Below are 25,583 nucleotides of genomic sequence, written 5' to 3' on the forward strand. Positions count from 1 at the left end.
GAATGTGTGTATGTATTTTTAAAACGCAAAAAAAAAACAAATAGTTTGTAGACATTATAGTTCACCAGTGTTTTTGTTGTTATTGTTTCGAACACGTGGAGGCTCTTAACAGAATGCGGCGGCGGCACCCTACAACTAACTCTGGCTATGATGCTATGCCATGTGTCTGGTGGCATGTCTGCAGGAATCACAGCGCCACACAATCTATGGGATCCTAATAATAAATATAAGGAAGATGTTTGTCTGTCAGGGTGTCTGTGCATCTTTGAAAAAGATGAATATTTTTAGACAACAACAAAAATCTGTGGCCCATAAATGTTGAAAGCGATGAAGAAGATGGAGAATGTGAAATATAGTATTGAAGGAGTATCTCTTTATTCGTTTTTAAAGTAAAGATCCTTCTTTTGTTTATGGCATCATACAGATAGTGATCTTTGTGTATGCAATACTGTTAAGCTATTTATAACAAATGCTGCTGCTTAAGCTTTTTATAGCTTCTTAGATATTTGTTTTATGGTTGAAATACCCTCCTCCTGGCTATATTTACACTTGCTACTTTGAGGAATTGTTACTCATTGCCAGGCTATTCGTAATGCATTTAAAAGTATGTATTCAACACATGTTGGTTACCCCGCATGTAATTTGGATCTGGTCTGGCAACTTACTTGCATTCATTTGTTGAATATTATTGATAACTATTTTCTTTCAAACACATGACAAAAGACAATGGAGTGACTCGGAAAATTTATGTGAAACAAGTATTTCGAAATCTTATTATTCCAATAAAGCCTACAATAGATTTCTTAATCATACTTCGTCTAGACCTCCTCTATAATTAACCCAGCAAAATAAATTGGAAGTAGTGCAATGTAGACTAGTTCTTTCACGGCATGTTTTTATGCAGTTCAAATCGAGTCGTGAAAAAGGCACTCCATTCCTCACATTTTAACCGCATTTGGATGCAATCCAATGAATCACATCCATTTGTCACATTTTAACAACATCCGGAGGCAGTTCAACGGAGTCGTGAAAAAGGCACTCCAATTCCTCACAATTTAACAGTATCCGGATGCAGTGCAAACGGAGTCGTGAAAAAGGCACACCGTTCACTACATTTTATTAGCAGTTGTTAGAGATCCCTACGTGTACATAAATCAGTTTGTACATCTCTACAGGCAGAGCTAAAAGATATATGGTCTGTTCCTTTACTTTTAAAAGTGGTAACAATGGCAGAAAATGGTAAAAGTGGTGAACTGTTCTCATATAAATTGTATGCTTTTAAAAGTAAGGGAACACTTTGCGGGTAAAAAGTGGTAAAAACTGGTAACCTCTGGCACGTAAAGGAACACGACTATAATCGTGTTAACATTTCCAAACATTTGTTAATACAAACTAAATAATATTTAATTTGTGAACATTTTTCCGGTAACTCACGAGAAGAAAATTCCCCAATGGAGTGCTGTTGGAGTACATGTCGAAATCTTAACTGGTGATGGAAAGACAATATCAAACCCATTTAGCAGATGAAGCAAAAGCACTTAAGCTTGGATTAAATGAAGAGCGGAGGAAACACACATGTTTGCGATTGAATTCAATAGAGAATTTTCATAATTTGTGTTAATTTAATAAAGGTATTAATATTTTTGTTTTACACAAATAATAAATGCATTTTATGTTGTTATTCAAAACACGTGCTCTGGACTGCCTCCTATTCTACCCCAAAGGGTCAGTTAAAATGCAATGCCAAAGGGTCAGTTAAAATGCAATGCCAAAGGATCAGTTAAAATGCAGTGCCAAAGGTTCAGTTAAAATGCAATGCCAAAGGGTCAGTTAAAATGCGGTGCAATGGAGTGCCTCTTTCCGGGGTCACTCCCTTGTAAAAATCATGAGTGAAAATTCATAATTTGATGCACTTCCAAATCACTTGTACATATCATTTAACTGCCTCTTTGGAGGCAAACTTTTCGCTGGGTAACCCCATGTATGACTCTCTTCCACTTCCACTGATTAAATTTGTTAGCTTTGCTTCCACTTTCCATTAGTTCTCCTCTTCTGGCTCCATTACATTGCCATTGAAACAATTAAAATGAAAGTGTTTTGAAAAATAAAAATCTCTCCTTATCAGTTGGAAAAAATATGATTCCCAATGCAAACAATTGCTTCCCATTGTTATCGTCAAATGCCGGTTAAGGCAGCGCCATTACACATTGACCGCGAGGGGGAGTTCAACTAGATTGTTGTGTTGTAGCCTCTGCATCAGTCTGTTGTGATGGCCTCTAGCAAATAAAATCTCTTTCCATGCTTTGCCATCATAAATTCTTATACACAAAGAAAAGATTAGGGTCTTAGTTCACTAGACAACATATAGCACAGGGCTTTTTTTTAGACAAAATAAGAAGACATACAGAGGTCAATAATTTTTCTCTTGTCCATAGAAGACCTCAATAGATTTTCGGCTGTCTACAAAAGACCTCAAGAGATTTTTTTTGTCTATAGAAGACTTCCAGAGAACCTGTTTTTGCTAACAGAAGAACTCAAGATGCCTTCTGTTGTCAATAAAAGACCTCAAGAGGTTTTTTTGTCTATAGATGGTCTTAATTTGTCTATAGAAGACTTCAAGAGGTCTTCTTTTGTCAATAGAAAGCCTCAAGAGGTCTCCTGTTGTCAATAGAAGGCATTAAGAGGTCTTCTGTTGTCTATTGAAGACCTCAAGATGTCTTCTGACTTCATATGAGGCTTTCTGTAGGTCACAGGAGAGGTCTTATGTTGTCTTTAGAAGGCCTCAAGAAGACTTCTGTTGTCAATAGAAGGCCTCAAGAGGTCTTATGTTGTCAATAGAAGGCCTCAAGAGGTCTTCTGTTGTCAATAGAAGGTATCAAGAGGTCTTCTGTTGTCAATCGAAGACCTCAAGGGATCTCCTGTTGTCAATAGAAGGCATTAAGAGGTCTTCTGTTGTCTATTGAAGACCTCAAGATGTCTTGTGACTTCATATGAGGCTTTCTGTAGGTCACAAGAGAGGTCTTATGTTGTCTTTAGAAGGCCTCAAGAAGATTTCTGTTGTCAGTAGAAGGCCTCAAGGGGTTTTCTTTTGTCTATAGAATATCTCAAGAGGTCTTCTGTTGTCAATAGAAGACCTCAAGACATCTCCTGTGGCCTGTAGAAACCCTTTTTTCTTTAGACGACATACATAACTCTTCTTCAGTCTATGGAAAACCTAAAGGGAACTTCTCTTGTCTTTAAAACAATTCAAGAGGTTTTCTGATGTATATAGAAGACCTCAAGAGGTCGTCTTTTGTCTATAGAAGACCTATAGAGGTCTTCTTTGGTATATAGAAGAACTACAGAGGGCTTCTTTGGTATATAGAACACCTACTGAGGTCTTTTTTGGTCTATAGAAGACCTACAGGGGTCTTCTTTGGTATATAGAATAACTCAAAATGTCTCCAGAGGTTTTCTGTTGTGAATAGGATACCTCCAAAGGTCATTTTTTGTCTATAGCAGACTGAAAGAGGGTTTCTTTTGTCTATATTTTTTTCAAAAGACCTCAAGAAGTCTTCTTTTAGCTATAGAAGTCTTCAAGAGGTCTTTCGTTGTCTATAGATGGCCTCAAGAAGTCTTTTGTTGTCTTTAGCAGACTTCAAGAGGTTTTCTGTGCTTTATAGAAGACCTCAAGGGATTTTCTTTTGTCTATAGAAGACATTAAGAGGTCATCTTTTGTCTATAGAAGACATTAAGAGGTCTCATTTTCTCTGTAGAAGGCCTCAAGAGGTCTTCTGTGGTCTGCAGAAAGCCTGCAGAGTTTTTTTAAAGACCTCAAGAGGTCTTCTGTTGTCAATAGAAGATCCCAAGAGGACTTCTTTTGTCTACTATTTTGTTTTCAAAAGACCTCAAGAAGTCTTCTTTTAACTATAGAAGACCTCAAGAGGTCTTTTGTTGTCTATAGAAGGCCTCAAGAAGCCTTTTGTTGTCTTTATCAGACCTCAAGAGGTTTTCTGTGCTCTATAGAAGACCTCAAGGGGATTTCTTTTGTCTATAGAAGACATTAAGAGGTCTTCCTTTGTCGGCAGAAGGCCTGCAGAGGTTTTTTTTCTAAAGAAGAGCTCAAGAGGTCTTCTGTTGTCAATAGAAAATCCCAAGAGGACTTCTTTTGTCTACTGAAGACCTCAAGATGTCTTCTGACTTCATATGAGGTTTTCTATAGATCACAGAAGACCTTCTATAGACGAAAGAAGACTTCTTGAGGTCTTCTATAGACAAAAGAATAAAATTTGAGATTTTCTATTAACAACAGAAGACTCCTTCAGATCTTTGTGATCATAAAATACCTAAAGAGCTCTTCTGTGGTCTATAGAAGACCTGCAGAGTTTTTCTGTGGTTTGTAGAAGTCTTCAAGAAGAGGTCTTTTGTGGTATATAGACGATCTCAAGAGTACATCTGTGGTCTATAAAATACTTGTAGTGGTCTTCTGTGGTCTATAGAAGACTTCTATAGGTCTTATGTTGTCTTTAGAAGGCATCAATAGGTCTTCTGTTGTCTATAAAAAGATTCAAGAAATCTTCTGTGGTCTATTCAAGAAATCTATAGAGGTCTTCTGTTGTCTTTAGAAAGCCTCAATATGTCTTCTGTGGTCTGTAGAAGACTGCAAGAGGTCTTTTGTGGTCTATAGAAGTCCTCAAGAGGTCTTCTGTGGCCTATAAAAGACCTCAAGAACTCTTCTGTGGTCTATAGAAGACCTGCAGAGTTTTTCTGTGGTCTGTAGTGTGGTCTGTATAAAAAAAACGTCTAGAGGCCTTCGGTGGTCTATAGAAGACCTGCAGAGGTATTTTGGTCTATAGAAGACTTCTAGAGGTCTTTTGTGGTATATAGACGATCTCAAGAGGTCTTCTGTGGTCTATAGAAGTCTTGTAGCGGTCTTCTGTGGTCTATAGAAGACTTCTATAGGTCTTATGTTGTCTTTAGAAGGCACTAATGGGTCTTCTGTTGTCTATAAAAAGCTTCAAAAAATCTTCTGCGGTCTATAGAAGACTTCTAGAGGTCTTCTGTTGTCTTTAGAAAGTCTTAATATGTCTTCTGTGGTCTGTAGAAGACTTCTAGAGGTCTTCTGTTGTCTTGAGAAAGTCTTAATATGTCTTCTGTGGTCTGTAGAAGACTTCTAGAGGTCTTCTGTTGTCTTTAGAAAGCCTCAAGAGGTCTTTTGTGGTCGGTCTATAGAAGTCCTCAAGAGGTCTTCTGTGGCCTATAAAAGGTCTCAAGAAATCTTCTGTGGTCTATAGAAGACTTCTAGAGGTCTTCTGTTGCCTTTAGAAAGCCTCAATAGGTCGTCTGTGGTCTGTAGAAGACCTCAAGAGGTCTTTTGTGGTCTATAGAAGTCCTCAAGAGGTCTTCTGTGGCCTATAAAAGGTCTCAAGAAATCTTCTGTGGTCTATAGAAGACTTCTAGAGGTCTTCTGTTGTCTTTAGGTGGCCCCAATAGGTCTTCTGTGGCCTATAAAAGGCCTCAAGAAATCTTCTTTGGTCTATAGAAGACTTCTAGAGGTCTTCTGTTGCCTTTAGAAAGCCTCAATAGGTCGTCTGTGGTCTGTAGAAGACCTCAAGAGGTCTTTTGTGGTCTATAGAAGTCCTCAAGAGGTCTTCTGTGGCCTATAAAAGGCCTCAAGAAATCTTCTGTGGTCTATAGAAGACTTCTAGAGGTCTTCTGTTGCCTTTAGAAAGCCTCAATAGGTCGTCTGTGGCCTGTAGAAGACCTCAAGAAGTCTTTTGTGGTCTATAGAAGTCCTCAAGAGTTCTTCTGTGGCCTATAAAAGACCTCAAGAAAACTTCTGTGGTCTATAGAAGACTTCTAGATGTCTTCTGTTGCCTTTAGAAAGCCTCAATAGGTCGTCTGTGGTCTGTAGAAGACCTCAAGAGGTCTTTTGTGGTCTATAGAAGCCCTCAAGAGGTCTTCTGTGGCCTATAAAAGGAATCAAGAAATATTCTGTGGCCTATAGAAGACTTCTAGAGGTCTTCTGTTGTCTTTAGGTGGCCCCAATATGTCTTCTGTGGCCTATAAAAGGCCTCAAGAAATCTTCTGTGGTCTATAGAAGACTTCTAGAGGTCTTCTGTTGCCTTCAGAAATCCTCAATAGGTCCTCTGTGGTCTGTAGAAGACCTCAAGATGTCTTTTGTGGTCTATAGAAGCCCTCAAGAGGTCTTCTGTGGCCTATAAAAGGCCTCAAGAAATCTTCTGTGGTCTATAGAAGACTTCTAGAGGTCTTCCGTTGTCTTTAGGTTGCCCCAATAGGTCTTCTGCGGTCTAAAGAAGACCTGCAGAGGTCTTCTGTGTTCTGAAGCAGTCCTCAAGAAATCTTCTGTGGCTATAAAAAGAGACGTCTAGAGGTCCTCTGTGGTCTGTAGAAGACCTCAAGAGGTCTTCTTTGGTCTATAGAAGATTTCAAGAGGTCTTCTTTGGTCTATAGAAGACCTCAAGGGGTCTTCTTTTATCTACAGAAGACCTCAAGAGGTCTTCTTTCATCTATAGAAGACATCAAGTGACCTCCTTTTGTCTATAGAAGACCTCCAAAGGTCTTTTTTTCTGTGGTCTATATATGACCACAAAAGGTCTTCAGTTGTTAACAAAAGGCTTCGAAGGGTTTTCTGCGGTGTGTAGAAAGCCTTCAGATCTGCTCTTTTGTCTATAGAAGACCTGCAGAGGTCTTCTGTGGTCTGTAGAAGACCTCAAGAAGTCTTCGGTGGCCTATAGAAGACCTCAAGAGGTCTTTTTTCTATAGCAGATTTCAAGAGGTATTTTTTTGTCTTTTGTTTGTAGAAGACCTCAAGAGGTCTTATGTTGTCTATAGAAGGCCTCAACAGGTTTTCTGTGACCTCAAAGGGTCTTCTTTTGTCTATAAAAGATTCCAAAAGGACTTTTATATACGGAAAACTTCATGAAGTCTTCTGTGGTCTCTAGAAGACCAGAGGTCTTTTGTCCTCAGAAGAGGTTAGCTTTTGTCTATAAAAATCGCAAGAGGTCTTCTGTTGTCTATAGAAGAACTCTAAAGGTCTTCTTTTCATTGTAGTCTTCAAGAGGACTTGTGTGGTCTATATAATACCTCTAGAGGTCTCCTGTGATCTATAGCAAACCTCAAAAAGTTCCTCTTTTGTCTATAGAAGATCTCAAGAGGTTTTCTGTTGTCTATAGAAGAACTCTAGAAGACTTTTTGTCTATTGAAAACTTCATGATATCTTCTGTTGTAAATAGAAGACATCTAAAGGTCTTCTGTTGTCTATGGAATACCCCAAGATACCTTCTATTGTTGTTGTAGAAATCATCATGAGCACTTGATGTATTCTATGGACAGCAGAAAACCTTTTGTGAGGTCTTCTATAGACAGAAGATAATCTGCTGAGGGCAGAAGACCTCTGAGGTATTTGCTGAGGTATCCTATAGACAACATATGACCTCTTGATGTCTTCTATGGACAACGGAAGACCCTTTATGGTCTACTACAGTTAATAGAATGCCTCTTGAGGTCTTATATGGACAACAGAAGCTTCCCGAGGTCTTTTATTGATAACACAAGAACTCTTCAGGTTATCTGTGGACAGCAGAAGACCTATTGTTCTATACAGTCAAAAGAAGACCTCTTGGGGGTTTTTTGTGAACAACTGATGACAACTTAAAGGTCGTGCATGTCCAACAATAGACCTCTTAAGGGCTTCTATGACCAACAGAAGACCATTTGAGGTCTTCTATAGACAACAGAAGATCTCTTAATGTCTTCTACAGATCACATGAGTCATCTAGAGGTCTTCTATAAACAACAGAAGACCTTTTCATTTCTTCTATAGACAACACAAGATCTCAGGAGTCTATATAGACAGATGAAAACATTCTGAGGTCTTCTAAATAGGCAAAAGAATAGCTTCTGACGTCTTCTTTAGGCAAAAGAAGACCTTTTGAGGACTTCTATATAAGGAAATGAAGGCCTTCTGACGTCTTCTTTAGGCAGAAGAAGACCTTCTGAAGTCTTCCTTAGGCAGAAGAAGACCTTCTGAGGTCTTCTATAGGCAGAAGAAGAACCACAGACATCTTCTATATGCATAGAAACATCTCTTGATTTTTTCTACAAATCACAGTAGTTCTCTTGAGGTATTATGTGGACAACAGACGACTTTTTGAGATCTTCTATAGGCAAAAGAAGAGTTCTGAGGTCTTTTATAGGCAAAATGAGACTTCTCAGATCTTCTATTGGCAGAATAAGACTTCTGAGGCTTGTATAGGCAGAAGAAACCCTTCTGAGGTCTTCTACATGCCATAAAAACATCTGATTAGGTTTGCTATAGAAAACAGAAACCCTCTTTAAGACGTTTTAATTTCTTTCAAAATCAACCTCCACGTTTATGCCTACTATAGGGTTCAGTTGCAACTATTTTATTCACCCGCTAATGCGTAAATTGTAATTTTAAAATTAAACATTTGTAAACAGCCATTGAGTAATTTACAATACAACAGGGGGACGACGGACATGTCATTAGACAAAAACCAACAACAACATTGACTACAACAAAATGATGATAAACTAATGAAATTTTTTCCTTGTGTGTTTTTTCGCAATTTCTCATTTTCTGTAGTCCGGTTGCCATTACTTGGCGGAGTGATTGGTGGTTTTGTTCCTATTTCTTCTGCATTGTACATACATATATTCCTACCTATTTACATTACTACGTACATATACATATACTTACGACGCACAGTGGTTCAGAAATTGATTTTCCTGGCCAAAACCTCCATTTTTTGTCGTCACCGATTGTTAATTTCTATATGGGATTCGATAGTAAACATATTGAAACTAGGGAAAACAAAAAATTAGATCAAACTATTGGAAGGTGTGGGCGTGGCTTGCTCCTAAAGCCGAAAAATATTTCCCAATTTTGGAAAATAGGTAATTTTTGCAAATTTCTGAAGAAAGAAACAGCTATTTCTCAGAACTTATAACAGATATTGTGTTCATTGCTTTTTGTTAGGTAGGTAGGTAAGATTGTTGCCTTTAAGAAACGTTTTAATAAGTTACCGTGGCATTTACACGAAGTGAGCTATTTTATTTTTCTTCAGGTATTAAATTTTAGTGAAATTCCAAGTTTAGTGGACTAGAACTTTTAGGGAACAGCTTGGAACAAAGTTTCGTTTTCAAAGAATGATGCCGAGAGAGTCCTCTTTTTTTAATTTTTTTGAAATTACATGGATAAAAATGTGTGTTTTTTCCATACCGATTCCCATATAAATTATAGTTTATTCACACAAATGGACTTTTTTAGTATATGAGCATTTATAAGAGTTTTATGAAAAAACAAAGTATTTTTTCAATTTTGGAAAAAATTTAAATTTTTTTAACAAAAAATTTTGAAACAAATATTCAAAAATATTTAAAAAAAAAAAAAATATTTTTTTTTGTATTTTTGTGGTTTGTTTATTTGGGGTTTGGCCTTTTTTAAATAGTTAGAACATATGAAAAACTCTAAAACGCTCATAATAAAATTTTTAACTTTGACCTTGAATTCCTCTGCAACCGCTAGACCGAATTTGGTGGCATTTAATATGTCGGAAAGCTAAAAGAATTATGAAAATATCTCTATCCATTCAAAAGTTACAGATTTTCTACCAAGAAAAAACGATTCTGAACCACTGTGCGACGTACTCTTTGCTAAACTGTAATTAACAAAAACAAAAAAAGAAAGGTAACCGCGAACAAAGAAAACTGAGACAGAAAAAACGTAGCAAAACGTACTATGTAATAAGTTAAGACAACAAATGGCCAACAATCTCTGACGTCCATCCGCGCAGTAATGGTGCGGTTATAATTTAACATTTAAGCGAATGGAAGATAGGTTAGTTTAATATGTGGGACATGAGAGCAAGTAGAAAGTACAGGTGGAACAAAATTAATATTTTTAAATATCATACTCGTACATGAGTCATCAACAATTCCCGGGTGGTACAATAAATCAAAGAGAAGGCCAAAGTACCAACAAAATTATAAAGAACGGGTTGGTGGAGTGATATCCAATTGTGTTAGAAAAGTTTCTGTAAACTAAATTCATACTTTTTTAATTTGAAGTGAGTCAACAGCAATTTTCTGGTGGAAACACAACTTAGAGGGACGGCTTAAGTGAGTTAGGGAGGTAATATGCGGATATAAGGAACCTGCAAAATGGTTATTGTAGGAAGAAATTACATGAAACTTGATACCGATGAAACTTGATAACAATGTTCCTTATAAACGAAATTTGTCAAGTGAACTTATAAAGTAGCAACTGTTTACGTTAGCCATATCTTACTCTAATTGTTCACATTACCAACAACTTATTGTGCGGCTGGCAAAATAATAACAGAAAATTAATTAGATCTACAATCGACTTATTTTAATAAAAAAAAAGCTCAAATAAATTGCATTAATTTTGTTTGTCGTGCCCATACCCAATACCACCACCGTACCCATACCATTACCCACCATATTTCATTACACTTGACCCACTAACAATGAAACCGATCGAATAAAAGGTTCGGTGCGCTCCTATCAACAATGTTTTGCCACGCCAGCTCGCTTGCACTCTACACACTTGAAAATATGATTCTAAATGAGCAAACATGACGAAATAATGAAAACAAAACAAAATAGACAATGGATGAATTAGTGCGAATATGACAGACGGACAGATAGAATGGTTGACAAAGCAGATTTATAACCGTCTGTCTGGCCCGGCTGTTTTGTTTATTTGGGTGCCTGCCTGTCAATTGTAAAAATAATTGACATGGCAAAAAATGAAACGAAACGAAATGAAACTGAATGCAAAACAATGAAAATGATATGTGATAAAGGTGTGTCCATGAATTCTCTGTCTATCATCATTTTGAAATGTTATCTATTTTGGTTGCATGTTTCAGATTACACATACAAATCGGGGGTTTCACCGAGATCTCTGAAGATGAAAGCTGATATTCAATATACTCCATGAAAATGAAACCTAAATAGATATGATGATTCAGGTGAAGATGATAGTAGTAGATGATTTACGAGCTATTCTGAGAAGCCCCAAGGTTAATCTATCTTCAATACACGAACATAACATCTAGCTATTCTCTATAGCTGACACGGAGGTTAATCTATTCTGCAAAAGATGGTGTTGAGGTACATCTATTCTATAATAGATGACATTGGGGTCAACCTGTTCTATAATAGACAAACCCGGGGTCCACATATTTTGCAGCAGATGACTCCTGGGGGTCTATCTATTCTATAGTGGATGACCCTGTGGTCAATCCGTTCTATTATATATGACCATGGGGTCAATCTATTCTATAAAAGAGGCTTTCTTTTTATACAATTCCTGTTGTCTACAGAAGACCTTAAAAGATCGCCTTTTGTCTGTAGAACTCTTTAAAAGGTCGTCTTTTGTCTACAGAATCCCTGAAGAGATCAACTTTCCTCTATAAAAGACTTCAATAAGTAGGCCTCCGTTTGTCTACAGAAAACATTAAGAGGGCCACGAGAAATTTTGTGTTGTTTATAGAAGACCTCAAGATGTCTTCTGCTGTCTATAGAAGACGCCAGGATGTCTTCTTTTGTCTATAGAAGACCTCAACATGTCTTCTGTGTCTATAGCAGGCCCCAAAAGTCTTCTCTTGTAAATAAAAGACCTCAAAAGGTCTTCGTTGCTCTATAGAACACCTCAAGAGGGCTTATGTTGGCAATAAAAGACTTCTGTTGCCTATAGGAGACCTCTTGAGGTCTTCTGTTATCTATAGAAGACTTCAGGAGATCTTCTGTTGTCCATAGGAAACCTCTAGAAGTCTTCTGTAGGAGACCTCTAGAGGTCTTCTGTTGCCTTTAGAAGGCCTCTAGAGGTATCCTGTTGTCTATATGAGGAGGTCTTCTGTTGTCTATAGAAGACCTCAGGAGGTCTTCTGTTGCCTATAGAAGACCTCAGGAGGTCTTCTGTTGTCCATGGGAGACCTCTAGAGGTCTTCTGTTGCCTTTAGAAGACCTCTAGAGGTCTTCTGTTGTCTATATGAGACCTCAGGAGGTCTTCTGTTGTCCATGGGAGACCGCTGGAGGTCTTCTGTTGTCCATGGGAGACCTCTAGAGGTCTTCTGTTACCTATAGAAGGAGGAGGTCTTCTGTTGTCCATAGGAAACCTCTAGAAATCTTCTGTTGCCTATAGAAGACCTCAGGAGGTCTTCTGTTGTCCATAGGAGACCTCTACAGGTCTTCTGTTGTCCAGAGAAGACCTCAGAAGGTCTTATGTTGTCCAGAGAAGACCTCAGAAGGTCTTCTGTTGTCCCTAGGAAACCTCTAGAGGTCTTCTGTTGTCTATATGAGACCTCAGGAGGTCTTCTGTTGTCCATGGGAGACCTCTGGAGGTCTTCTGTTGCCTATAGAAGACCTCAGGAGGTCTTCTGTTGTCCCTAGGAAACCTGCAGAGGTCTTCTGTTGTCTATATGAGACCTCAGGAGGTCTTCTGTTGTCCATGGAAGACCTCAAGATGTCTTCTGTTGTCCATAGAAGACATCAGGAGGTCTTCTGTTGTCCATAGAAGACCTCCAGAAATCTTCTGTTGCCTATAGAAGACCTCAGGAGGTCTTCTGTTGCCTAAAGCAGACCTCAGGAGGTCTGCTGTTGGCTATAGCAGACCTCAGGAGGTCTTCTGTTGTGCATATTAGACCTCTAGAGGTCTTCTGTGATCTATAGAAGACCTCAGGAGGTCTTCTGTTGTCCATAGGAGACCTCAGGAGGTCTTCTGTTGTCCATAGGAGACCCCAAGAGGTATTCTGTTGTCCTTAGAAAACCTTTAGAGGTCTTCTGATTCCTATTGAAGACCTCAGGAGGTCTTCTGTTGTCCATAGGAGACCTCAAGAAGTCTTTTATTGTCTTTAGAAGATCTCAAGAGGTCATCTGTAGTCTTTAAGAGACCTCTAGTGGTCTTCTGTTGTCCATAGGATACCTCTGGAAGTCTTCTGTTGTCCATAGGAGACCTATAGAGATCTTCGGTTGTCTATAGAAGGTCTCATGTTGCCTCAAGAGGCTTTCAGTTTTCTATAGAAGACTCCTGGAGGCCTTCTGGTGCCTATAGGAGAAATCAAGAAGCCGTTTTTTACGGAAGACCTCTCTTCTCCATTGGAGACATCTTGAGGCCTTATGTTGTCTATTGGAGACCTCAAGAGGTTGTCCATTGTGCATAGAACATCACAAGAGGTCCTGTGCTGTCTATAGGAGACCTCAGGAGGCCTTCGTGTTTGTGCGTAGAAGACTTCAAGAGGCCTTCTGCTTTCTTCAAGCGTTCTGCTTTTGCCTAAAGATAACCGAAACGGTCTTCTTTTGTCAATAGAAAACCTCGAGAGGAAGCTTCCTTTTGTCTGTAAAAGACCTCAAGAGGTTTTTTGTGGGTTATAGAAGACCTCAGGAGGTCTTCTGTTGTCTAAAGAAGACATCGGGAGATCTTCTGGTCTTTATATGTGACCTCAGGAGGCCTTACGTTGTCTATAGAAGACATTAATAGGTATTTTGATGGCTATAAGAGACCTCAGGAGGTCTTCTGTTGTCTATAGAGAAGACCTCGGGAGGTCTTCTTTTGTCTAGAGGAGACCTCAAGATGTCTTCGTTTGTCTAAAGAAAAACTCAAGAGGCTTTCTGTTGTTTGAAGACGATCCCAAGAGCTTCTTAACTGTTCCCTATATAACACTTTCGGCATAAACTGAATATTCTCCCAGCTGGCGGAAAAATTTGACATTTTTACCACAGGTAGATCTTTTGGTGCTGATTACAAAAATATATAGTTCGTTGGTGGAAATCCATACTTCTCGAGATGTGGGCCTTTGAAGTTCCAAAAATTTCCTTGTGTAAAGGCCTGCTACTTGGAAAAAAATGACAATTTCAAAGAATATTTTTTCCCGCACGCGAATATTGTATCTGTCCATAGGAAAATGTCTTAAAACCTCAGCCGAAGGCCGGCTACTTAAAAAATGCAATTTAAACAAATGCAAATTTTTCCGCCAACTGCGAGATTATTCAATTTGTACCTGAAAGCCTTTAGATCCCTTCGATTTTATCTACTGGCCTTTTGAGGGTGTCCAGTATATTGAAAACCTTTTGAGAATCGTCGGTCTTGATAGAAGTTACCCTTGTACTCTTATTTCATATCTATAGAAAATCTTCTGTTTCTGTTTTCATTACTGGCCGTTAAGGAGTATTCTATGGTGCCATTCGTTCTTTTTTGTGCTCATATTTATTTTTATTATTTTCTTTTTCTCTCTTTTTAGAAACATTTCCCGGTCGCCATAAAATGCATTACCAAAAAAGGTCTAATAAAAACTCAAAACCTTTTGGGTAAGGAGATTAAAATTCTAAAAGAACTGACAGAGTTGCATCATGAAAATGTGGTGGCATTGCTGGACTGCAAGGAGTCACAGGATTGTGTCAATTTGGTTATGGAGGTAAGTAGAAAGATTGAACAGATAAAACTATAGCAAGAAGAAAACTATGTAGAAGAAGAACATTTGTATAAGATAAAGAGCAAGTCAAAGCAAAGAGGTGATTCCTTAGATAATCTTAAGGCTACACACATATGGTCTTTTCCAGAACAGCAAGAATCTACACATTTTTACTATTTCTTTGATAACAAGAGACAAATTGTTATTGTAGTAAAAATGTGCAGATTCTTTCAGGTTCTGGATCAGGCATATGTTATTGGTTTTCTCGCATACGACAGTGGACGGATGGCTTGAAATATAAAAGAGTAAATGATTGCCAGATTTGCATTAAGACGGAGACACATATTCTTGCTTAATTCTTTACGGGCAAAAGGATAAAGAAATGTCGAACCAAATTCGAACTAGGTTACGCTTTGCTTTTTATTCTTTTACCATAAATGACTTAGGCCAGAATACCAGTTCATGGTTCAGTTTTATTCTTTTCCACTACAATTTAGCCAATATCATTTGCAACATAGCCAATCGTTTTATGTGTCTCAGCCTTTAGAGCTGAAGTAGCATTCTTAGATGAGAATTAATTTTGTTTAGAGAATATTTCTTGCTCTGATGACCCAGTTCATTGCATTTTTATTGATCTACGTCATTTATATGTCGGTTATTTACCCAAGGAATAGATAAAATGCGAACACATGTTCTGCTGTAACCCTCTTCTTTCTCTTCTTCCTCTATTATGATTCACTTAAAGTAATTTAACAATAAGTAATTAATTAACAACCACACAATTTTCTTACTGTGGGGATTATTTCATTCACAAAGACGACGACGTTGACGACAACGACGAAGAAGAGGTCTGCAACCATTTTGCCCGCTGCATTCATTGTCTTATCGAAATAAACACATCAAGATATACCCATTTTTTTGGTGATTGTTGGCGTATTTCTAGAATTTCATCATATGTGTATAGACCTACTGCATTGTCCATGGAACAACAACTACTCCATATGCAAAGTCTTTGCATTTGTATTGGTTTTCGAAAGATAAATAAACAATTTCGATGCAACAACGACAACGGTGAAAACAGAAGAAGATACACATTTGAAATTCGAAGTGCTTCCAAGTTCGTTGACTTCCTTAAAACCAAAAGGCCATGATACGTTTCTGTTGTTGTTGTTGTTATTATTCTTTATCGTTCACCTCAATTTAAATAAATACAACAAATATCACAAATTTTTAAGTATTCAAATATTGGTACACACAAATTTGTGGTTGGATACATTTCTACTTCTTTGTAAATATTTGGTTTAGAGAATCAATTCCCCCCAACACAATGTGTGGAAGGCGGCGCAATTACATTTTCTCGGTGGACCATATGTTTTCTCACTTGTGCGTTGTACCGCTGCCGTGCCGCCAAAGATGGTCATTGGCTTTTCGTTTTGAAATTTAATTTCCTTATTTCGTTCTTTAGAAGAAAAAAAAAAAAAACACATGACCCATTAATTAAGTGTGGATGTAGATGATTGGGGTAAATACATCCACATGGAGATACAGATGTATGTATGTATATGTGAATATCCATCATTTGCCAATTGCAAAACAATTTTTCGTTTATTTGATGATGTTGTTTTTGTATTGCAATTTTTTTCTTGAAATTGTATAATTTCTTGACCTCATTTTTGGAAAACAGGAAATCTTCTTTAACCTCTCACGATTCTTCGTCATTTTCTTCTATGAAATATGTATTTATTTATTTATTTGTAGCAAATGATTAAATCTCTTCCATGTTGTATTCTTACAATACATATGTGAGAGACATTGAGGATTTTATTCGTATAGATTGTGATGATTGGATCTGTCAATGGAATAATTAGAGCATAGTTTCTGAAGAAGGTTTTAGTCCGATATTGGATTGTTCTGAAAATTAATACCGTAGCCTTTACAATGTTTCAACATTTTATGTGGAACATAGTCTTAACACTTTATGGGCCATTATTATATGTGTTCTTTTACTATCTGATAGATTTGAAAACGCAAAATAAACCAATTTCGAGAAATTAAAAATATAATTTTTACATTAGAAGTTAATCCCAAGAAGCTCCTCCTTGAGATTCAATCATCACTTTTAAATTTAAGCTAACCGGAACGCTATAAATCTGTTCGGTAAATCCAAACTATAACAAAAGAAGACTTATAATAACGGGGGTATGTCCTCTTTAGTGTTTCTATTGAAACTTTTCAAACAATTTCTATATCATTACCCCAGTATTCGTTCTAATGAGTTAATCACATTCGTAATTTATTGTTTGTCTTCTAACATCTCCCAAAAAATGTCTTTAACCTGCATTTCACTTCACTGTTTGTTTTTGCTTTTGTTAAGAAAAAATAAACAATCTTTTTGTGAGTTTTTTCCCGTCTATTTTTTTTAATGGCAATAACAACAAAGTCAATGTTTTCTGCCACCATACATACATATATCAAGGTTATGTTGACATGCATGGATCCACCGCCGCCGCTTATCAATGCTTCCTACTTTTGTTATTTGTGTTTATTGCTTCTGAATAACAAAATGAACAACAAGAAAGTTATCATTTTTATAGATAGAAAGTGGTGTTACCAATAAAATGACAGATCAGACACTTGGAAATGTTAGGCATGGGAGAATTCAGTTCACAGATCAAACGATTAGAAGAGAGATCAGTAAAGTCGGTTATTTGTCGGTAACATCCTTAGATTATGTGATCTAATTCCAAGGCTGATATTTCGAAAATTCCCAACATTTCCCCAAATACTCCACACTTCCTTGTTGAATGATTTCATAACCCGCCAGTCTCATTTCCTTACAATTAAGGACCTAATCGTCATTGGTCTGCTGAAGACAGGTCTGCAGAAATGTACACGAATCACAGGTGAAGGTTGAAATCTCGTAACTGTGTAATAGTATTTGGTAAATGCTTCAAAGAATTGGACAACAACATAAATTTTGTGCCTTTACATGCCTGTGTGTACCACATTTAACCAGAAAAGCGCTGGGAGCATTTTTTAAGAGAGAGCGAACAAAAGCTCATGTCCCTTCTACCTCTGTCTGCTAGACAAAATTTATCGGGTAAAAAATGGTCAAACTGATTTTTTGACATTTGTTTAACTATTATTGACAATGAAGGAAAAAACTAAAGAAAATAGCGCGCTGTGTTCTATCGTATCCATCTCCTTCCGGAACCGAAGTCCACCAGACCCGAAAAACAGCACTCCCCCACAGTCTCTGATGTAGTCAGCACTCTCACCATCAATGGTGAATCGCATCACCATGCCGTCTCTCTCCTTAAAATGCTTGAGAAGCCTCTAGCCGTCAACAGAAAGACCCCTGTTCTGCTTCCTCAGCATCTTGACTACTTCCCCTGCATCAGAGTCAGGAGGAGGCACCCACGTTGTGGCTACGACCCTCCAGGGTATCTCATCAACAGGGACAGCAGCCAGCCTGCAGTCGTCCCAGAGGTCACCAGCACCCTCTATTAACTGTATGAGGAAGTCTCTCGACTCCTCATCCTGACAATAGAGGATTCTGATTCCCCTTTGGATAACCGCCCTGCCGAAGCCGGTCTTACTGGCGTCTACCTCATCGGAGGTGATGGCCTTCCTGAGAAGGCGTTCCACTGCGATCCAGTGTGTGTCGCTGATCCTCCCATCTAGATCAGCCTTATCAACGATCGCCACTCGGAGATTCTCCGGGGCAATCACCTCTTCTAGGCTCGCTGGCTTCAGTGTCCTGTCATTTGAAGACCGTGGGGGAATCAGACCTGGGTCACCTTTACTGGCCTTCCCTGGTTGAGCCCCCACTGTCTTCCTATGACCGGTCCCCTGTGAGTGCGGGTCCATTTGGTTGCTCGGTCGACAATCCACCACCCTCTTGGCAACAGGATGCGGATCCTCAGAAGACCCGACCCTCTTAACGCATTCCTGCGCAGATGTCTTTGAGTATCCGCTCTGTTTAGAGGTCGATGGTCCATCTCCCGCCACCACCCTATGGCCTTTCACAGTGGCAGCGCCGCTCTTGAGGACAGGAGGGTGAGATCTAGTAGGTGTCGATGGCTTTACAGTGGTCTGTTGCCCAGTCCTATGCACAGTCGTCGCCCCTACTAGATCCGCACCTTTGTTTTCCCCGGCAGGTTCGGTGGCAGTCACCGACGAGACGGTCGACATAGGCGGTACCTTTGGCGGCTGTCTGGCTTGTGACTGCAACTTTCCCTGCACCGACTACGAAACGGAATGGATCACACCAGTGTTTCCCTTACGTTCCGTCGTCTTCGGGGCCAGTGGAGCCAACCTGCTCGATCCTACCGCGGTCGTCAAAGACGTCCGCAAAGGACTCGAGTAGTTTGACATAACCGGATCTGCATTTTTCCCTGTAGAGGTTGCCCTTTTCTCAGCCGCTGGGCTGGAAACTGCAGCCTCAACAGGGGTCGGAATTTTGTCAATTGGCAAGAAGATCTTTTCAATGTGAGGGTATTTCCGTTCGAAACGCCTCACAAATCGGATCTTCAGGCCAATTTCCCTAAATTCCGACTGGGTCATCTCGGAGGGGTCTTTGCCAATAAACCTCTGACAGTAGAAGATAGCTCTACGATAATTGTATCTATCTTTCTTCTGCCGAGATCTATTGGCTTTGGTTGAGGAAGACATGGGGGAGGCCGTCGTCGTATCCTCCTCCACAGTATCCTGCCTGTTTAGGGGAGGTTTGTCGGAACCGACCGACAATTCAGCCCCTGAGGGAGCCGGATCCCCGACCGTAAGGTTGGAGCTCTCCAGGGCACAAGAGAGAGAGTAGCGGTGGATGATTGAGATGGGATAATTGTAATATCCATCTCATCATCCTCCCAACTCTCCCAGTCCAATGGAGGTGGGCTCTCCTGACTTAGTCGGAGACTATCACTATCCCTCAGGAGCTCGAGCAATTCCCTGCTCTGCTTGTTTATGGCGTCGCTAACACTGTCCAGTGTCGTTCTATTAACGTCCCCGCCCAGGGATTGGGTATTCGCACGAGGTGCAACATTGTCCGGGTGCATAGCAATGGTCGATGATGAGGGTGAATCGGAATTGGGTTTTTTTGTGTATTTAATTGATTATCCATAAGTAGATGAGTTTATGGGGGAACTGAGGACAGACATGGCATAGCCCTCCACTACCATGACTAGGGCGCTAACTACTCGCTGAGGTGCCCAGGTATCAGCGAGGCTCCGTTCGAATACAGTTGGTACCCTAACTGCAAACCTTGGAACACCGATAGGCACGAGGTCGCTTAACACCCCGGTGTTAGGGGATCTTCCTTGAGGTGGAGGATCAGAGACCTGGGATAACCTTTGGTCGTGCACATCTTCCTATAAGTATAGGCAATGCACCTGGAAGCAGAGTGTGCATTAGAGATACAATGCCCAGACAAAAAGGGGGTGGAAGCGCACTTAAGCCCCCACATCGCTTCAAGATTGTTATCCCCGGTGAGGGAATAACTTAGAAAGAGAATTTAAAGGGGTGCTACGATATTGCTGGGCAATCAGTTTTGACAATGTAGACTCACTTAACCAAATTTTATGCAAAAAAGTTTGTCGAGATCTTCAGCGAAGTGACACAAAGTTATCTAAATACTTACGAATTCGTTTCCCACAATATTGTAGTGCCCAGAAATTCAGCAAAGTTCAACTGTGTTTAGTATAGTCTCAAGTAGGTATCTGCATCTACTGCAAAACCTCAGATTAAATTGAAAATGTCTTAAGTGCTCTAACAGTTACCTGACTGTCAACAATCAAAGCGATTTGCCTATTCCCACTTACTTTACTGTTGCCTTTTAACTGAAGAGCCTTCAATATAGGGAAAATCATCGCCTGAAAAGCCTACAGTTATGTTGAGCTCTTTAATAAATAGCGGTTGCGAAGCTATCGCTGTAGATGAACAATCTGTCATTCCTCTGTGTGATAAAGTGAGGGACTTGTACGAAATATTTGCTATGTTGCCCTAAGCGCGATGAGCGCCACGCCTTATCCTCATTGAACCAAGAAATCGAATGGTTGGAGATTTGGCATTACATTCGAGATTTGCGAGATACTTCTGTGACACTTTACAACTTGTCAGGTATGTAGAAGACATCTATAGTCTAGGACAGACCATAGTTCATAATAGGTGAAGTCTTATGTATGGTTTAAGGTCCCCAGTTTAGTCGATTGGGCGTCGTATCATATTTTTTGATCTCTCTTGAGGCTTTCTATAGACAACAAAGGACTCCTTGAAGTCTTCTGTAGATAGCAGAAGGCCTATTGAGGGCTTCTATAGTCAAAATAAGGCTTTCTGGGGTCATCCATGGATAAAAGAGGACCTCTTGGGGTCTTCTGTGGATAACATAAGACATCTTGAGATTTTCTTTAGACAACAGGAGACCTGTTGAGGTCTTTCTTGGACAACAGAAGACATCTTATGATGTCATCCATGGATAAAAGAGGACTTCAAAACAGGAGACCTGTTGAGGTCTTTCTTGGACAACAGAAGACATCTTATGAGGTCATCCATGGATAAAAGAGGACCTCTTGGGGTCTTCTGTGGATAACATAAGACATCTTGAGATTTCCTTTAGACAATAGGAGACCTGTCGGGGTCTTTCTTGGACAACAGAAGACATCCTTGAGGTCTTCTGTAGATAGCAGAAGGCCTATTGAGGGCTTCTATAGTCAAAATAAGGCTTTATGAGGTAATCCATGGATAAAAGAAGACCTTTCGGGGTCTTCTGTGGACAACATAAGACATCTTGAGATTTTCTTTAGACAACAGGAGACCTGTTGAGGTCTTTCTTGGACAACAAAAGACATCTTATGAGGTCATCCATGGATAAAAGAAGACCTCTTGGGGTCTTCTGTGGATAACATAAGACATCTTGAGATTTTCTTTAGACAACAGGAGACCTGTTGGGGTCTTTCTTGGACAACAGAAGACATCCTTTAGGTCTTCTGTAGATAGCAGAAGGCCTATTGAGGGCTTCTATAGTCAAAATAAGGCTTTATGAGGTCATCCATGGATAAAAGAAGACCTTTTGGGGTCTTCTGTGGACAACATAAGACATCTTGAGATTTTCTTTAGACAACAGGAGACCTGTTGAGGTCTTTCTTGGACAACAGAAGACATCTTATGAGGTCATCCATGAATAAAAGAAGACCTCTTGGGGTTTTCTGTGGATAACATAAGACATCTTGAGATTTTCTTTAGACAACAGGAGACCTGTTGGGGCCTTTCTTGGACAACAGAAGACATCTTATGAGGTCATCCATGGATGAAAGAAGACCTCTTGTGGTCTTTTGTGGACAACATAAGACATCTTGAGATTTTCTTTAGACAACAGGAGACCTGTTGGGGTCTTTCTTGGACAACAGAAGACATCCTTTAGGTCTTCTGTAGATAGCAGAAGGCCTATTGAGGGCTTCTATAGTCAAAATAAGGCTTTATGAGGTCATCCATGGATAAAAGAAGACCTTTTGGGGTCTTCTGTGGACAACATAAGACATCTTGAGATTTTCTTTAGACAACAGGAGACCTGTTGAGGTCTTTCTTGGACAACAGAAGACATCTTATGAGGTCATCCATGGATAAAAGAAGACCTCTCGGGGTTTTCTGTGGATAACATAAGACATCTTGAGATTTTCTTTAGACAACAGGAGACCTGTTGGGGCCTTTCTTGGACAACAGAAGACATCTTATGAGGTCATCCATGGATAAAAGAAGACCTCTTGTGGTCTTTTGTGGACAACATAAGACATCTTGAGATTTTCTTTAGACAACAGGAGACCTGTTGGGGTCTTTCTTGGACAACAGAAGACATCTTATGAGGTCATCCATGGATAAAAGAAGACCTCTTGGGGTCTTATGTGGACAACATAAGACATCTTGAGATTTTCTTTAGACAATAGTAGACCTGTTGGGGTCTTTCTTGGACAACAGAAGACATCCTTGAGGTCTTCTGTAGATAGCAGAAGGCCTATTGAGGGCTTCTATAGTCAAAATAAGGCTTTATGAGGTCATCCATGGATAAAAGAAGACCTCTTGGGGTCTTCTGTGGACAACATAAGGCATCTTAGATTTTCTTTAGACAACAGGAGACCTGTTGGGGTCTTCGTTGGACAACAGAAGACATCTTATGGTCTTCTATAGTCAACAAGATACCTGTAGAGGCATTCTATAAACAAAAAAACATTCTGAAGTATTTTATAAAAACATATTGAAATGTCCTATAGACATAAGACCTCTTCAGGTCTTTTGTAGAAAAAAGAAGACCTCTTTAGGTCTATTAAAGTCAAAGAAAGTCTTTTTGAGGTATTTTATAGACTACAGAAGACATGTTTAGACAACAGAGCACATATTGAGGTTTTCTATAGACAAGCAAAGGTCCCGAAGCCTTTTTTAGACTAAAGAAGATCTATTAAAGTCTTCTATAGACAAAAGAAGAACTTCTCAGGTCTTTTGTAGAAAAAAAAGTAAAAAAGTATCAGTCGGCTTTGCCGACAGAGATATACCCTCAGCCTATGTGAATTGGAACTTTCATCTACGCACAGATCGAATGTATTTAGGGACTTTTCAGAATTTTGTGGCACTTTTTGGAAATTTGAACTTGCCGACAAAAATGTGGATTAGGAAAACATAATATGGCTGTACATCATCGGTATAAATTTCCAAAGGATGTCCGAACAGACCATAAACTGCATTGGAACACAAATGTTAAACTTTTGTGGGGGAGGTATCCTAAGGAGAGGACCGATATGGGCCATTTTTGAAGTTAAACTAAGTTTGGACAAAATATGACGAAGGCCAACTTTTGGACCAAATCTGTCTATCAGTTCGAGAGTTATTGTGCTCTCCAACCACTACATATGGTGCCATAGGGGTTTTTTACAACTTTCGGGCTGTTTTCCCAACATGTATGGACTTGCCACTAAAAAACGTTTACCGTTGTAATTGAGACAGCGATTGCAAGTTTCTTTAACAGAAATCAAAGTTAGTCAAGAGCAGGTCTTAAAGTGAACTTATCCGAAATTTTGTGTGGGAGGTACCCGAAGGAATGGGCAAATATAGTCCATATTCAAACCTGATCTATATCTGGTAGATATATTAGGATGCGTAAAGATGGACCAAATCGGTCAGTCCCTTAAATAGTTACCGTGCGCATAATTTTTCCGAACATTGTTGAACTTTTGTGGGGGAGGTACCGTATGAAAGTGTATATACCCTCGTTAGCATAAATGCTGAGGGTATAATAAGACCTCTTTAGGTCTACCACAGACAATGGAAAACTTCTTGAGGTCTTCTATAGGCATCGGAAGACAGGTTATGACCTACAGACAACAGAAAGCATGTTGACATATTCTATAGACAAACGAAGATCTCCTGAAGTCTTCTGTAGACAAAAGAAGATCTGTTGAGGTCTTCAATAGACAAGAGAAGATCTATTGAGGTCTTCAATAGAGAAAACAAGATCTTTTGAGGTCTTCTATAGACAACAGAAGACATCTTGAGGTGTTCTGCAGACATACGAAGGCCTCTTGAAGTTTTCTATAGACTAAATAAGATCTCTTGGGGTCTTCAATAGACAACGCAAGATATCTTGAGGTCTTCCACAGACAAACGAAGTTCTCTTAAGTCTTCTATAGACAAAAGAAGATGCCTTTAAGTCTTCTATGGACAATATAAGACTTCTTGAAGTCTTCTATAGACAAACGAATATCTCTTGAAGTCTTTTATAGACAAAGAAGACCTCTTGAGGTTTTTAATTGAAAACGCAACATATGTTGAGGTCTTCTACACACAAATGAAGGTCTATATATACTGTAGACAAAAGAAGATCTTTTGAAGGCTTCTGTGGACAAGATAAGAGCTCTTGAGGTCTGCAATAGACGTCTTGAAGTATTCGAAAGACAACATAAGACCTCTTATTGTCTTCTATAGACAATAGATAGTTGTATAGGTTTTTATTGTAAAAAAAAATTCATAACTTTATTAGATGTGAAGGAGCTAGCCTGTAAATTTATATAAAGATTACAAACAAACTATTTCCTGGAGAGAATTCTCATTTCAGAGCCAGATTTTATTTTAGCACAATCATAAGGATCATACTTTTTATTGCCAAATACGAATGGACATTGCAAAAAATGTGACTATCCGCTGGATGACGAGTATGCTAAGCATTGCTCTTTCTACAAAAGAGGGTTATGATATTTCTGGGGATAGCAAGAGGTGTTGAAAGAGGATTAAAAAAGTCGTTGGGTACGCCTACATTATTGGCCAGTAAAATGATAATGTATCTCTCTTGATTTATTGATTGCATTTCCCCCTGTCTTTAATTGCTGTTCGTTGATGTAGCCGCTTCGTGGAAGACTTTTAGTGGTGCATGAGGGTCCATATAGTACCACTTTCAGTCAAGGTTGCGCCTAATAGATGACTCGAGTCAATTTTTTTCACTTCAATATAACAGTTGTCAATGCTTCAAGCTCAACATTCTGATTGTCGTCCTAACTAACTCCGAAGTTGAATGGCTGTTTTCTTTGTACTGTCCTTATTTAGCCTATAATTGATAGTTTTCAAAGATTTGTGTCGAATATTTTTATAGACAAGCAAAGGGCGAGGGCCCTTATACATAAAAAAATAAAAAAAAATCGATCCCCACCCCCCGCGGATGACTGGTTTTTACAGGACATTGTTTTATAATAGTACGGAGCATACAATTTTCTAACACTATAGCTAGATATAATTGTCGCAGCCTAGATTTTAGGTTTCCAGGCATCTTTACATGGTTCTGTTGGGACATAATTACAAGATCCCGTCGATGCCTGGTTCCTTTTCTATGTATTGAACGGTTTTTTCTTTTCATGGAGGATCTTTAAAAGGGTTTCAAGGTATACTATATCCAATTTGCTCAGGAGGTTTGAAGATAAACGTAAACGTTGTAAATGTCTGAGATCTTCAAACACCTGCAAATAAGAACCGCAAATTTAAATGCTAATAAAAACATTTTAAAAATGTTTAGGTCACCTATCTCTTCGTTAATGGTTTCTATTAAAATTATTACTTAAATTAATTTCTTGCAATTTGATGCGATGTGCA

At 39.0% G+C, this 25,583-nt stretch overlaps 1 protein-coding gene across 1 annotated transcript in view; it reads left to right on the top strand.

Annotated features, from left to right (window-relative positions):
• Nucleotides 1–25,583, top strand: part of Atg1 (serine/threonine-protein kinase unc-51-like protein Atg1) — a 110,366-nt gene that overhangs the window by 23,504 nt on the left and 61,279 nt on the right. The window contains exon 2 of the mRNA XM_073987122.1: nucleotides 14,292–14,465. Within this exon, the coding sequence (XP_073843223.1) occupies nucleotides 14,292–14,465 (174 nt within the window). The remainder of the gene's footprint in view (nucleotides 1–14,291; nucleotides 14,466–25,583) is intronic.

Source organism: Musca autumnalis, unplaced genomic scaffold (genome assembly GCF_047663935.1).
Source record: "Musca autumnalis isolate F117 unplaced genomic scaffold, ASM4766393v1 scaffold_4, whole genome shotgun sequence".
NCBI lineage: Eukaryota > Metazoa > Arthropoda > Insecta > Diptera > Muscidae > Musca > Musca autumnalis.